This window comes from Protobothrops mucrosquamatus, unplaced genomic scaffold (genome assembly GCF_001527695.2).
Source record: "Protobothrops mucrosquamatus isolate PMUCROS unplaced genomic scaffold, P.Mucros_1.0 scaffold1778, whole genome shotgun sequence".
Taxonomy (NCBI): Eukaryota; Metazoa; Chordata; class Lepidosauria; order Squamata; family Viperidae; genus Protobothrops; species Protobothrops mucrosquamatus.
In genome coordinates, this window is record NW_015387916.1 from 25161 (window position 1) to 37900 (window position 12740).

General features: G+C 41.2%; 1 protein-coding gene across 1 annotated transcript in view; it reads right to left on the reverse strand.

The window, feature by feature from the left end:
• Window positions 1–12740, reverse strand: part of PTK2 (protein tyrosine kinase 2) — a gene marked incomplete at its 3' end in the record, with an annotated part of 120768 nt that overhangs the window by 23497 nt on the left and 84531 nt on the right. Inside the window, exon 13 of the mRNA XM_015823123.1 lies at window positions 11073–11125. Coding sequence (XP_015678609.1) covers window positions 11073–11125 — 53 coding nt within the window. The remainder of the gene's footprint in view (window positions 1–11072; window positions 11126–12740) is intronic.

Below are 12740 nucleotides of genomic sequence, written 5' to 3' on the forward strand. Positions count from 1 at the left end.
AACTCTTTGGAAGTCCAACAGGGAAGAGGCAGTCTGGATATAATAATAATAATAATAATAATAATAATAATAATAATAATAATAATAATAATAATAATAATAATAATAATAATAATAATANACCTCCATGCAAAGTCCATCATAACAGACATCAGATCTCTGGCATCCCCAAACTTCCTCTTAAAAAGCCAGGTCTTCACAACTCTTTGGAAGTCCAACAGGGAAGAGGCAGTCTGGATATAATAATAATAATAATAATAATAATAATAATAATAATAATAATAATAATAATAATAATAATAATAATAATAATAATAATAGTAGTAGTAGTAGTAGTAGTAGTAGTAGTAGTAGTAGTAATAATAATAATAATAATAAAGTTGGAAGGGACCTTGGAGGTCATCTAGTCCAACCCCCTGCTCAGGCAAGAAACCCTATACCATTTCAGACAAATGGCTGTCCAGTTTCTTCTTAAAAATTTCCAGTGTTGGATTAGAGAAGGGCTCTCCAAAGTTGGTAACTTTAAAACCTGTGGGCTTCAACCCCCAGAATTCCCCAGCTAGGGAGTTCTGGGAGTTGAAGTTCACTAGTCTTAAAGTGGCCAAGTTTGGAGAGCCCTGTTTTAGAGTTACACCTTGTAGTTACAGCCTTTCCTGGGCCAAGAAGCCCTGCTCAGTCACTCGTGCCCTGGTCACCTCCCATACAGACCATTGTAATGTGCTTCATGTGACATCATCCTTGAAGAGGATCCAGAAGATAAATTGGCCCAGGCCCTGAAGCAGGGGTAGTCAACCTTTTTATACCTACCGCCCACTTTTGTATCTCTGTTAGTAGTAAAATTTTCTAATCACCCACCGGTTACACGGTAATGGTGATTTATAAAGTAGGGAAGTAACTTTACTTTATAAAATTGATAAAGCAGAGTTACAGCAAGTTAAAGTATATAATAATAATTACTTACCAAATACTTTATGTCGGACTTTCGCTAAGTTTGGCAGAATAAATCTTTATAAAACAACTTACTGTAGTTAAATCTATCTTTTTATTTATACTTTGCATACATTGAAGCATGAAGTCTGATGAAATTACATTTAATTAATTAAATTATTAATGAGATCCCTGAGGCTGAGGCTGCGAAACTAAATACTGGATATCTGGCTCAATTTTTGTAAGGAACAAACGAAGGTCTCCTCTTTCGGAAATATTCAGGCGGTTTCTTTCTTTGGTCATAATATGATTAACAGCACTAAAGCCTGATTCCACAATTGTTGAACTGTTGTCACGGGGAATTTTATGAAAACCTAATGAAAATGTTTTTAAATAATGCTATGAATTTTTTTTAAAAAATCAATTAAATTAAAAAAAAGGAAAGTGCTTCAGTATCGGACAAAACCCCTACCGCCCACCATGAAAGCTGGAACGCCCACTAGTGGGCGGTAGGGACCAGGTTGACTACCACTGCCCTGAAGGCTAAAACGGTAGTCCTCGACTTACTACAGTTTGTTTAGTGACCGTTCGAAAAAAAGGGGACTTATGAACGTTTTTCACACTCACAATGGCTGCAGCATCTCCGGGGTCACGTGATCAAAATTCAGACACTTAGCAACTGACTCATATTTATGACGGTTGCAGTGTCCCAGGGCCATGGGATCTCCTTCTGCGACCTTCTGACAAGCCAACTCAATGGGGAAGAACTATACTACCAACAATTCCATTGATTCACTTAACAGATGTGGCAAGAAATGTCATAAAAACGGGGCAAAATTCACTTCACAAATGTGAAGCAACAGAAATTTTGGGCTCAAGTGTAGTCATAAGTTGAGGACTACCTGTATTTAGCATTTGACAAGAAAATCCTCAAATAAAATCGCTTGCACAATAAATTCCACACAATACAAAGCATATAGCAGTGGTGGTGAACCTATGGCACGGGTGCCAGAGGCGGCACTCAGAGCCCTCTCTGTGGGCACGCGCACCGTCACCCCAGTCCTAGGCCTTCAGCTGGATTTTATAAAACTTTTTGCTTTAGGCCTCCATCGCCGTGTGCAAAAATAAAAAGGTTCAATCAGTCAATTTCAACGTCTCACGGGAAAAAAAAGATCTTGCAAAGTTGGAATTGATTGATTGAACTTTTTAGTCCCACCCAGTCAGCCGTTACCACCGCAGCCACGCCCACCCAATGGGCCACGCCCACTCAATGGGCCACACCCACCTGGCACTCAACAATGCATAAGTGGGTTTTGGGTTGTAGTTTGGGCACTTGGTCTCTAAAAGGTTCGGCATCACTGGCATATAGGCTTCCCAGATAAGAATATTATATTATTAAATGATAAGATACTTTTCCTGGCAAACTAAAAATTCTTTCTCCCTCTCTCTCTCTCTGCCTTTATAATAGTTTTGAATTATTTAAATTTTACTTAATTTAATGAAACCTCTCTATACAGTACTTGCTATGAATAGGAATTGTGTAGGCATTTACCTAGTTCGATTATTTATTTAATAATAATAATAATAAAGTTGGAAGGTACCTTGGAGGTCATCTAGTCCAACCCCCTGCTCAGGCAGGAAACCCTATACCATTTCGGACAAATGGCTGTCCAGTTTCTTCTTAAAAATTTCCAGTGTTAGCTTATCTAATTTGGTTTATCTAATTTTTATAGCCTCCCCTCTAATTGAGTTTATTGTTCATTTTTTCCCTTTTTCAGTTTTGGGGAAACAATGTGGAAAGGCACACGTAAGAGATGCAGAATCAATTTTAACCAATTTAAAAAATATATATACTGTAACTCGTTTCAGCAGGCATTTTCAACAGATTAAGAGATGTTTCTTAAAGCCAGACATCCTGAGCTCTTTTGGGAGAGGGTTTTCTCATAATATGATTTTTTTTTTTTTGCTTCAGGCATCAACACTTCAAAAGTTGCAAATGTTCCAATCTTGAGAGCTTGAGGGAGGAAAAAAAAGCTCTCAGACTTTAAAGAAAATGCTAACACTATAAATCGGAGGGAAGGAGGCGATACTGATTTATCTATCCCCCCCTTGAGTTCCTTTTTTAAATGTTTCCCATCTACTATAAAACTCTTTTATACCAAGGAAGAGAGTCCTAGGATGCTGTTAAATTTGAGACAAGTGGCCATTTTTAACCTTTATTGCCAAAGCTTTAAAAACTCATCCTACATAATTGCAGAGTTAAGGCAGAACAGGGCCAGGACAGGAAATCAGAGTTAATAATAATAATAAAGTTGGAAGGGACCTTGGAGGTCATCTAGTCCAACCCCCTGCTCAGGCAGGAAATCCTATACCATTTCAGACAAATGGCTGTCCAGTCTCTTCTTAAAAACCTCCAGTGTTGGAGCATTCACCGCTTCTGGAGGCAGGTTGTTCCACAGGTTAATTGTTCTAACTGTCAGGAAATTTCTCCTCAGTTCTAGGTTGCTTCTCTCCTTGATTAGTTTCCATTTGTTGCTTCTTGTCCTGCCTTCAGGTGCTTTGGAGAATGGCTTGACTCCCTCTTCTTTGGGGCAGCCCCTGAGATATTGGAGCGCTGCTATCATGTCCCCCCTCGTCCTTCTCTTCATTAGACTAGACATACCCAATTCCAGCAGCCGTTCCTTATATGCTTTAGCCTCCAGTCCCCTAATCATCTTTGTTGCTCTTCTCTGTACTCTTTCTAGAGTCTCAGCATCTTTTTTACATCGCGGTGACCAAAACTGGATGCAGGATTCCAAATGTGGCCTTACTAAGGCATTGTAAAGTGGTATTAACACTTCACCCGATCTTGATTCTATCCCTCTGTTAATGCAGCCTAGCACTGTGTTGGCCTTTTTGGCAGCTGCAGCACACGGCTGGCTCCTATTGAAGTGATTGTCCACTAGGACTCTGAGGTCCCTCTCACAGTTGCTGCTATTGAGCAAGGTACCCCCTATACTATATCTGTGCATTTGGTTTTTCTTGCCTAAATGTAGAACCTTGCTTTTTTCACCATTGAATTTCATTTTGTTAGATAGCGCCCAGTGTTCAAGTCTGTCCAGATCCTCCTGTATCCTAAGCCTGTCTTCTGGAGTGTTGGCTATTCCTGCCAGCTTGGTGTCGTCTGCAAATTTGATGAGTTCCCCATCTATCCCCTTGTCCAAATTGTTGATGAAGATGTTGAAGAGCACTGGGCCCAGAACAGAGCCCTGGGGCACCTCACTACACACTCCCCTTCTTGTCTCTTTTTTTTTTTTTTTAAAGGAAGCACGCACCATGTTGTGGCATTGTATGACTCTGGCGTGGCAGGACCTGTCTGAATAATCTGAATAAGCGTAAGGCTGGGGTGAGCTGGCTTCGTTGCAAACAACGAAAGTGGCAAACGAGTTATTGAGGTCGCAAGCGGTACATTCATCACATACACAAATTGTTAATAAAATGTAACCACATATTACCGTCCCCACTAATTTCATCTGTTGGTCCCGGGTAGCATGCAAAAAAAGAGAGAAAGCGGAAGGTAAAGAGCCGGGGAAGGGTCAGAGGAGGGGAAAAAAGGGGGAAGAAACGAGAAAATACAGCATTAAAATCACAAGTCAGCTAAAGAGAATAAAAAACAAATTGTTACAAGTCATATACATGCCCAGGTTTGAGGAAATGTGGCAAAGCAGTGATAATTAAGGTGCTTATTGGGATCCAATAGTGTATTTCGATACAGCAATCACAACGGGCAAGCAGCGGTCAACACACTAATTTTAGTATAATTTGGAGAGAAAAATGAGGCCACTGTTTTTTTTCTCTCTCCATTGTAGCCTTGACAAGAGTCATTCTACTGTATGATTTAGATATTCTACTAAATGTCAATGAAATAAAAGTTGCCAGCCTAGGGAGATGGGATTGAATTAAGTTTGAAAGTTGTTAAAGAAACTGGGCATTTACTGAAAATGGTGTTTTTTCCCCCCCATATAGACCCACAAGAAAAATATATCCTTCCATAACCCAGTTTCAGATAAATCACAACAGTTTTGGGGACATACTATGTGACATTTCCATTTTATTTCTGAAGCTTTTCTGGATGGCTGCCCGATTCACTCATGTGATTCTGGGGAGCTTACAGAGATAAAACCCCAATATAGAAACCCATAAATTTTCAGACCCTTTTGCCACGACAATCAGCCCCAGCCACTTTATGGGCTCTGCGTCACACTGGGGTCCCCAGGCCTGTCGGCAGAACACTATTTCAGGGCCTTTTGAAAAAGCATCCAAGTGGGGGACAATCAAATATAGGTAGTCCTCGATTTACAACAATTCATTCAGATAAGATACGATAAGCTAACCTTTATTGTCATTTTTTTACTGTGGGCACAACAAAAAGTGACCAATTGAAGTTACAAAGGCATTGGGAAAATAAAGTGACTTATCGCCATTTTTCACACTTACAACCAGTCACGTGATCAAAATTCAAACACTTTGGCAACTGGTTCATGTTTATGACGGCCGCAGCATCCCGTGTGTGTGTGTGTGTGTGTGTGTGTGTCACGTGATCCCCTTTTGCTACTTTCTGACAATCAAAGTCAAATGGGGGAAGCCAGATTCACTTAACAACCGGGTTCCTAACTTCATAACAGTAGGGATTCACTTTAACAACTGTGGCAAGGAAGGTGGGGCAAAACTCACTTAACAAACGTCTCGTTTAGCAACGTAAACGTTGGGCTCAGTTGTGGCTGTAAGTTGAGGACCACCTGTACTGCCTTCGGCTTTCTTCCTCGAATTTATTTCATCGATACAAACAGATAGGCCTGAGTTTTCAAATGGACGGGGTCAGAGGCATCCAGACTTAGCAACTGTTAAGTCCTGTGGACTTCAATTCCCAGAATCCCCCAGCCCGCCGTGCTGAAGTCCACAGAGCTTAAAGTTGCCCAAGTTGGATACCCCTGGACTAGATGATAAAGTCTTCCCAACATAATGCCTACGTATCTTTTAGATTTGTAGACAACCATTAGGATTTTGCTATATCGTACAACTGCTACTCTAAGACACACAGTTGCTTCTCATGCCAGGGGTTCATGCATTGGCCCAAGCAGGCTACTAAGTTAAAAAAAAAAATATGGAGGGTTTCCTTCACAGTAATTATTCCATAGATTTGCAGAGCAGCACTGCCCAAGTTCCACCTTTGCAGTAGTAATTGGAAATATTTCCTAGGACTCAAGTGAACAATTGGGAACAAAAAAAAACCCCAAACTGAACAAGGTGGCAGGCAGGCAGATTCAAAATTTCCACAGCCTAATTTTTTTAGCTTCTTAGAATTTTATTTACAATTTTTACTGTAGCCTCGAGGGAACGTGGTTATTAATGCACAGCTGTTGAACTAATCAGGCAACCTAAGGAAAGAGCAAGGCAATACCCATAGCCGGTGATTCATGTGAACACAAGACAAAAGGAACAAAAGGTCTGGCTCTCTTTACTTTGTGTTGACCGTGACTGACTCCTTTATCAAGAAGCAGAAAACAAAAAGGGAGAGAGAACAAAAGTTGTCAGAACATCTGCAAGCAGCGAACACAAGCCAGCACAAGATCAAGAGGGCAGCCCGTTAGTTGGAACGAATAGTTTATCTGTATAATATTTGTGTTTATCTGTTGTTACAGGAGCGCACCTTTGACTCCCGCTTGGCTTTCTGAAAAGCAGGTGAGCCAAAAAGAACCGTTAAAAACTTAAACATCTGTCATCCCTTTCTGAAGTGTAACCAGAATAAGACATTTTGAAATTTAAACTATAACAGCTCATCTCACTCTGGAATTTCGTTATGGATGTATATAACACTAAAGAACCAATGCAAACCTTTTTACGTATCGTAAGTTTTAATACAGGATTATTTAATTGATTGGGAACTGCCAGAGTTGATTATAAGAGGGAGGGAGGGAAGAAGTTCCCTCTAAACTACTTTAATAGTATTTGGGGGAAACGGTGTGTCAAAAAGCTCCTTAGTATAATAAGGCAGTCTCAATTCAGCGACTGGACGACTGACATTATACTTGGCTCATTTGCTTCCAAATTATTTCCACATCATTCTCATGCATAAACCTGACCAAACTGATGCTAGATCCTATCACCTGTGCACGATAATAAACAAATTATTTTTGATCTAGGCAAAATAAGGCAAGAAAGAGGAATAGGAAGGGCAGACACACAGAAAGAACACTGGAAAACTGTTCCAACCATTCTGCTAAATCAGGACAAATAATATTTGAACAAAAGAGTCGGGGGAAAAAGCTAAACTCTATTCGTGCGGGGTAGGGTGGAGGATGGCATCAGAGTTCAACTTCTCTCCGCCTGATTGATGAAATGTCCATTATCTGGACTGACAGAAATAACAGCATGATAAATTTAATCGACACCTTTCATTTGAGCCTGGTTCAGTTTATTACTTTGTGAACTGCTAGGAAGTTGCCCCATGATGCTACAGTCACGTTCTGCCAAAGAAATCAACTCATGCCTAAACTTATATGCTTACAACTTTCACTTAGAACGTGCCATAAAACCTACTGTCTACAATAGCTTGCTGTTTGGGAGATTCTGGGAGCCGAAATCCATATATCTTAAAGTTGCCAAGATTTGAGAAACTCTGGTCTACAACCAAACCCTTCTATTTGTTTTAAATTGATCAAGCCCGCAATTAAATCTTTGAAACTAGACACTTCTTGGTCTATAATATTCGCCCATTGAATCGGAGGACTAGACGTTGGTTGGCTACCTGCCACGGAGGGTTCGGAAGATCCCTGCGCTGGCACGGGATTGGGACTAAGGATCTCTTAAGATCTCGATTCTTTGATTCTAATTATGGGAAAAGACGGGCAGATCAATAGGCAGGTAGCCATAAATAAAATATAAATCATTTGTAAAAGAAAACAACAGAACGTTGGCTTGTCAACTCTAAGTCACAGCTGAAATAGTTCAGACATAGTGCCACTAACCTACCTTAAACAATCACTTTTTTTTAGCAGCTTCAAACAATAGCGGTTCATAAAGAACCACTGGTTTGCATACAACAGGGGTCTTCAAACGTGGCCCTTTTATGACTTGTGGACTTCAACTCCCAGAATTCCTCAGCCAGGCACGAGTTGAAGTCCACAAATCATAAAAGGGCCAGGTTTGAAGACCCCTTGGCATACAACTTTATTCATAACCGAGATGGGGCTTTAATAAGAGGCTGGAAAGTCATTTTTTTCCCTTCCCTTTCACTGGCTTTCTGGGGGAGAAGGACCATTGGATAGAAATGGAGAAGACTGGAGGGGTTCAGTAAATAATGGTGTTACACTAGGACAGGGGTAGGCAACCTTGGCTCTTTTATGACTCGTGGACTTCAACTCCCAGAATTCCTGAGCCAGCATGAGGGAACTATGGCCCCTTTATGACTCGTGGACTTCAACTCCCAGAATTCCTGAGCCAGCATGGCTCAGCTTGGAAACCTCTCCCTTTCCCCTCAGCATGGCTGGCTCAGGAATTCTGGGAGTTGAAGTCCACGAGTCATAAAAGAGCCAAGGTTGCCTACCCCTGGTCCAGTATCTTGTAATGTAGGAGACACACTATAAGACATTTAGCTATGCACTTTGGGACAAACACCCTTCAAATGGTTCAAGTATGAACGGGTATGAATTCCGAGTAGGGGCTGCCACAAAGAAGAGGGAGTCAAGCTATTCTCCAAAGCGCCTGAAGGCAGGACAAGAAGCAACGGATGGAAATAATCAAGGAGAGATAATAAAGTTGGAAGGGACCTTGGAGGTCATCTAGTCCAACCCCCTGCTCAGGCAGGAAACCATATACCATTTCGGACAAATGGCTGTCCAGTCTCTTCTTAAAAACTTCCAGTGTTGGAGCATTCACCGCTTCTGGAGGCAGGTTGTTCCACTGGTTAATTGTTCTAACTGTCAGGAAGTTTCTCCTTAGTCCTAGGTTGCTTCTCTCCTTAATTAGTTTCCATCCGTTGCTTCTTGTCCTGCCTTCAGGCACTTTGGAGAATAGCTTGACTCCCTCTTCTTTGGGGCAGCCCCTGAGATACTGGATCACTGCTATCATGTTCCCCCGTCATCCTTCTCTTCATTAAACTAGACATACCCAATTCTAGCAACCGTTCCTCATATGTTTTAGCCTCCAGTCCCCTAATCATCTTTGTTGCTCTTCTCTGCCCTCTTTCTAGAGTCTCAACATCTTTTTTACATCGTGGTGACCAAACCTCTCCAGTTGTTGTTGTTGTTGTTATTATTATTATTATTTGACTTCAGTTTGAGAGGCAAACAGCCCAGACCCATCCCTAACAGTCTGCACCTGTGTTCAACAGTGAGGGGACCCAAGTCAGAAGACATCCTGCAGAAAGCACAGCTCCACAACACAGTCCTTTCAGCAGTTCCAAGAAGGCTCCACACCCATTTGCACCACTCAGGTGACCTTGAGGACCCAGACAAACCTCCAAGTGGCCTCAACGACCCTCTAAAACAGGGGTAGGCAACCTTGGCTCTTTTTTGACTCGTGGACTTCAACTCCCAGAATTCCTGAGCCAGCATGGCTCAGCTTGGAAACCTCTCCCTTTCCCCTCAGCATGGCTGGCTCAGGAATTCTGGGAGTTGAAGTCCACGAGTCATAAAAGAGCCAAGGTTGCCTACCCCTGCTCTGAAAGGAGGCAAATGGCCAACTGTCGTTCCCCACCGTCCAGTCAGAGCTGAAGAAGCTTCTTGGGCGAGAAGCTCAAAGAAAAACAAGGAAGTCCAGTTACCTCTTGAAAAAAGCACCTTTGGGATTTGCAGCATCCTGGGGTCAAATGACTTTCCCAGAAGGATTCCAACAAGCTAAAGTCAACGGGGGAAGCCGGGTTTTACTTAACTGCAGTGATTTGCTTAACAACCGTGGCAAAATAAGTCATAAAAACCGGCTGTGTCTCACTTCACAACTGCCTTGCTTAGCAACACAAATCCTGGTCCTGTCAAGGATTACCTGTAATTACTAGTTAGTTGTTAAGTTAGGATTCTAAGCATTGGTCCAGTACAGGGGTAGGCAACCTTGGCTTTTTTATGACTCGTGGACTTCAATTCCCAGAATTCCTGAGCCAGCATGAGGGAACTATGGCCCCTTCATGACTCTTGGACTTCAATTCCCAGAATTCCTGAGCCAGCATGAGGGAACTATGGCCCCTTCATGACTCGTGGACTTCAATTCCCAGAATTCCTGAGCCAGCATGGCTCAGCTTGGAAACCTCTCCCTTTCCCCTCAGCATGGCTGGCTCAGGAATTCTGGGAGTTGAAGTCCACCAGTCATAAAAGAGCCAAGGTTGCCTATCCCTGGTCCGGTATCTTGTAATGTAGGAGACACCCAGGCCAAGCCTGAGGATGGGGTCAAATGCATCATCAGTCTGGAGTCCCTGCACCCCGTTAAGAGTTCTAAGTCCAGCCCCCCCCCCTTGAAGTCCGTTGACTCTTATCTGGTGCCAATTTGCCTTGACTGTTAGTAGTTCAGATTCTTGTGGATAGGTAGCATGAAATAAACCTGGAGTAATAAATCCTGTTTCCTGACTTCTTGTACCTGACACGAACTCTCTGCCGAACTACAGTATACAACAGCAACTATTAATTTCTTTTCGAGCCGTTAAATTTACCGACGCTAGGCAGCTTCTCACATCATACGTTACATTTTATGTCGAAACGATCCTAAATCCTGTGACGCAAAGCAACAAGACAACTGAATGGCAGAAAATGAAGCCTTAAACCCTTACTTCACAGTCTATCATCTTCTGTCGCCGATCACCAGCCCTACATAACCAGACATGCCATGTTTTTTTCATAACAACATGAAAGCTGGATTTTTTTTTTAACAGCTGTTTCTCCTACGTGACAGCTCCCAATACCTCAGTTGTGAAATTCACCCACGTGAAAACAATCAGCATGCAATACCGTTACTGGCTTTTAATACCAACATTCAGTTAGAAGAATTTTCAATTAGATTTGCTCGCCATTTATTTCTCACAAAACCTCACTCTTATCTTTTTCCTCTCTTTAGGGTTCGCCGGCAGGAAGCGAGTAAAACTCTTTTTAAATAATAATAATAATAATCAGATATCCTACCTGATACAGACACCGTATGTGACCGTATGCCTTGCTTCTCGTTGTTGGCCAGCCTGTAACACAAATAGTTCAAATCTGTGAATGCTCTATGTTCTATACCAGAGTTTCTCAACTTTTATAACTTTGAAGTCATGAGGACTTCAGCTCCTAGAATCCCCCACGCAGCATGGCTGATTGGGGAATTCTGGGAATTGAAGTCCTCATATCTTCAAGTTGCCACAGTTGGGGAAAAATTGTTCTGTACAGTTCAAAAAACTAGAGACTGCCCATTGCAGGAGGACATCTACTTAGTTACCAGATTCACTGTGTCTTCTGCAGAGCTAAACTTTGGAGGGAAGAAAAGGATGCTATTATCTTAAATTCATCTCGAAACCAAAAGTACAAGAATTCATCGGAAAATCCCATTTTAAACTCTACCAGATGTTCAAAAGGACAATGTTAAAAAGCTGAATGAACAAACAACTTTGTAGTTTTGAATTTCTTCTAATTATCTACTATCTGGCAACAGCAATTGGAATTGCATCCATCACTTATATTAAGAAGTAAAAAAAAACCCCTGTGTTTCATTTAAACATGTTATCTGGAAGCTTTATATTCTGAGCTAAATGTAGAGGAGTTATCTATTTTAAACATGGTTTTACTACTGGAAAGAAAAATGTAGCAAACGTTTAAGGTAATTTCATTGTTTAAAAAAATTCTCTCCTAATAACGTTGTTTGTAGCTATAGGGTGTAACAAGGAAAACATGATTCATATTTTAATAGATAATGGCTATTATATTGTAATATGGTGTATTATATTGTAAGTAAACCAAATTTAATTTGGCAAAATGTAATATTGCAAAAATCATGATATAATTCTGTAATCAGCCTGCAGAAAAGCACTATGTATTTAGCTGAAACGACTATGAATGGATGGCTGTGATCTATAAGATAGATCACAGATATAACTCTACAAGCATTGGTCATTTTCTTAATGTATTCATTGTTTGGACTTCTCATATACTCGGCACACAGCCATTCAGTTTAAACAAAAGAGTAAGTATAGACTGAATCTATGAGTTAAGAACAGACTGGAATACTCAGTGATATTTGGGGATGGACCGCCATCACCTCTGAGCAATTTAACTGAGTTTTCCATCCCTTTTTTTTTTAATTTCTTGAGTTGGTACAGCAATCACAAACAAGGCTACATTTCTTTGAAGGGTTCTCCAGAGTAGGCATCAGCAATAGACATTCAGCCCTGCCAGCTGCCCAACAGGCATCAGATGCTGATGTTGGCAATAGATAACATAAAACCATGGACATTTAATTTGGTATATAATGTAGGCATTTATTAAATGTATATGCCACCCATTTCCCTGTTGCAGCGACTCTGGGTGGCTTACAAAATGATAAAAAAGATAAAGAATACAGAACAATTACAATTAAAAAAAGATGAAATAAAAGACTAAAAACCAAGAAGACAAGACACGTGGAGATCTTCTCTCTAGCCATCAGCCACCCCCAGCATAATGCATAAATGAGGGGGTCCTTAGCGCTCTCTGAGCTTGCTTGTTTTCTTGCAGACGTTTCTTTACCTAACTAGGTAACATCATCAGTGCTAGAAGGGAGGAGAAGTTGCAGAGAGGAGGAGGAGGGTGAGAGGAGGAGGAGGAAGAGGAGGAGGA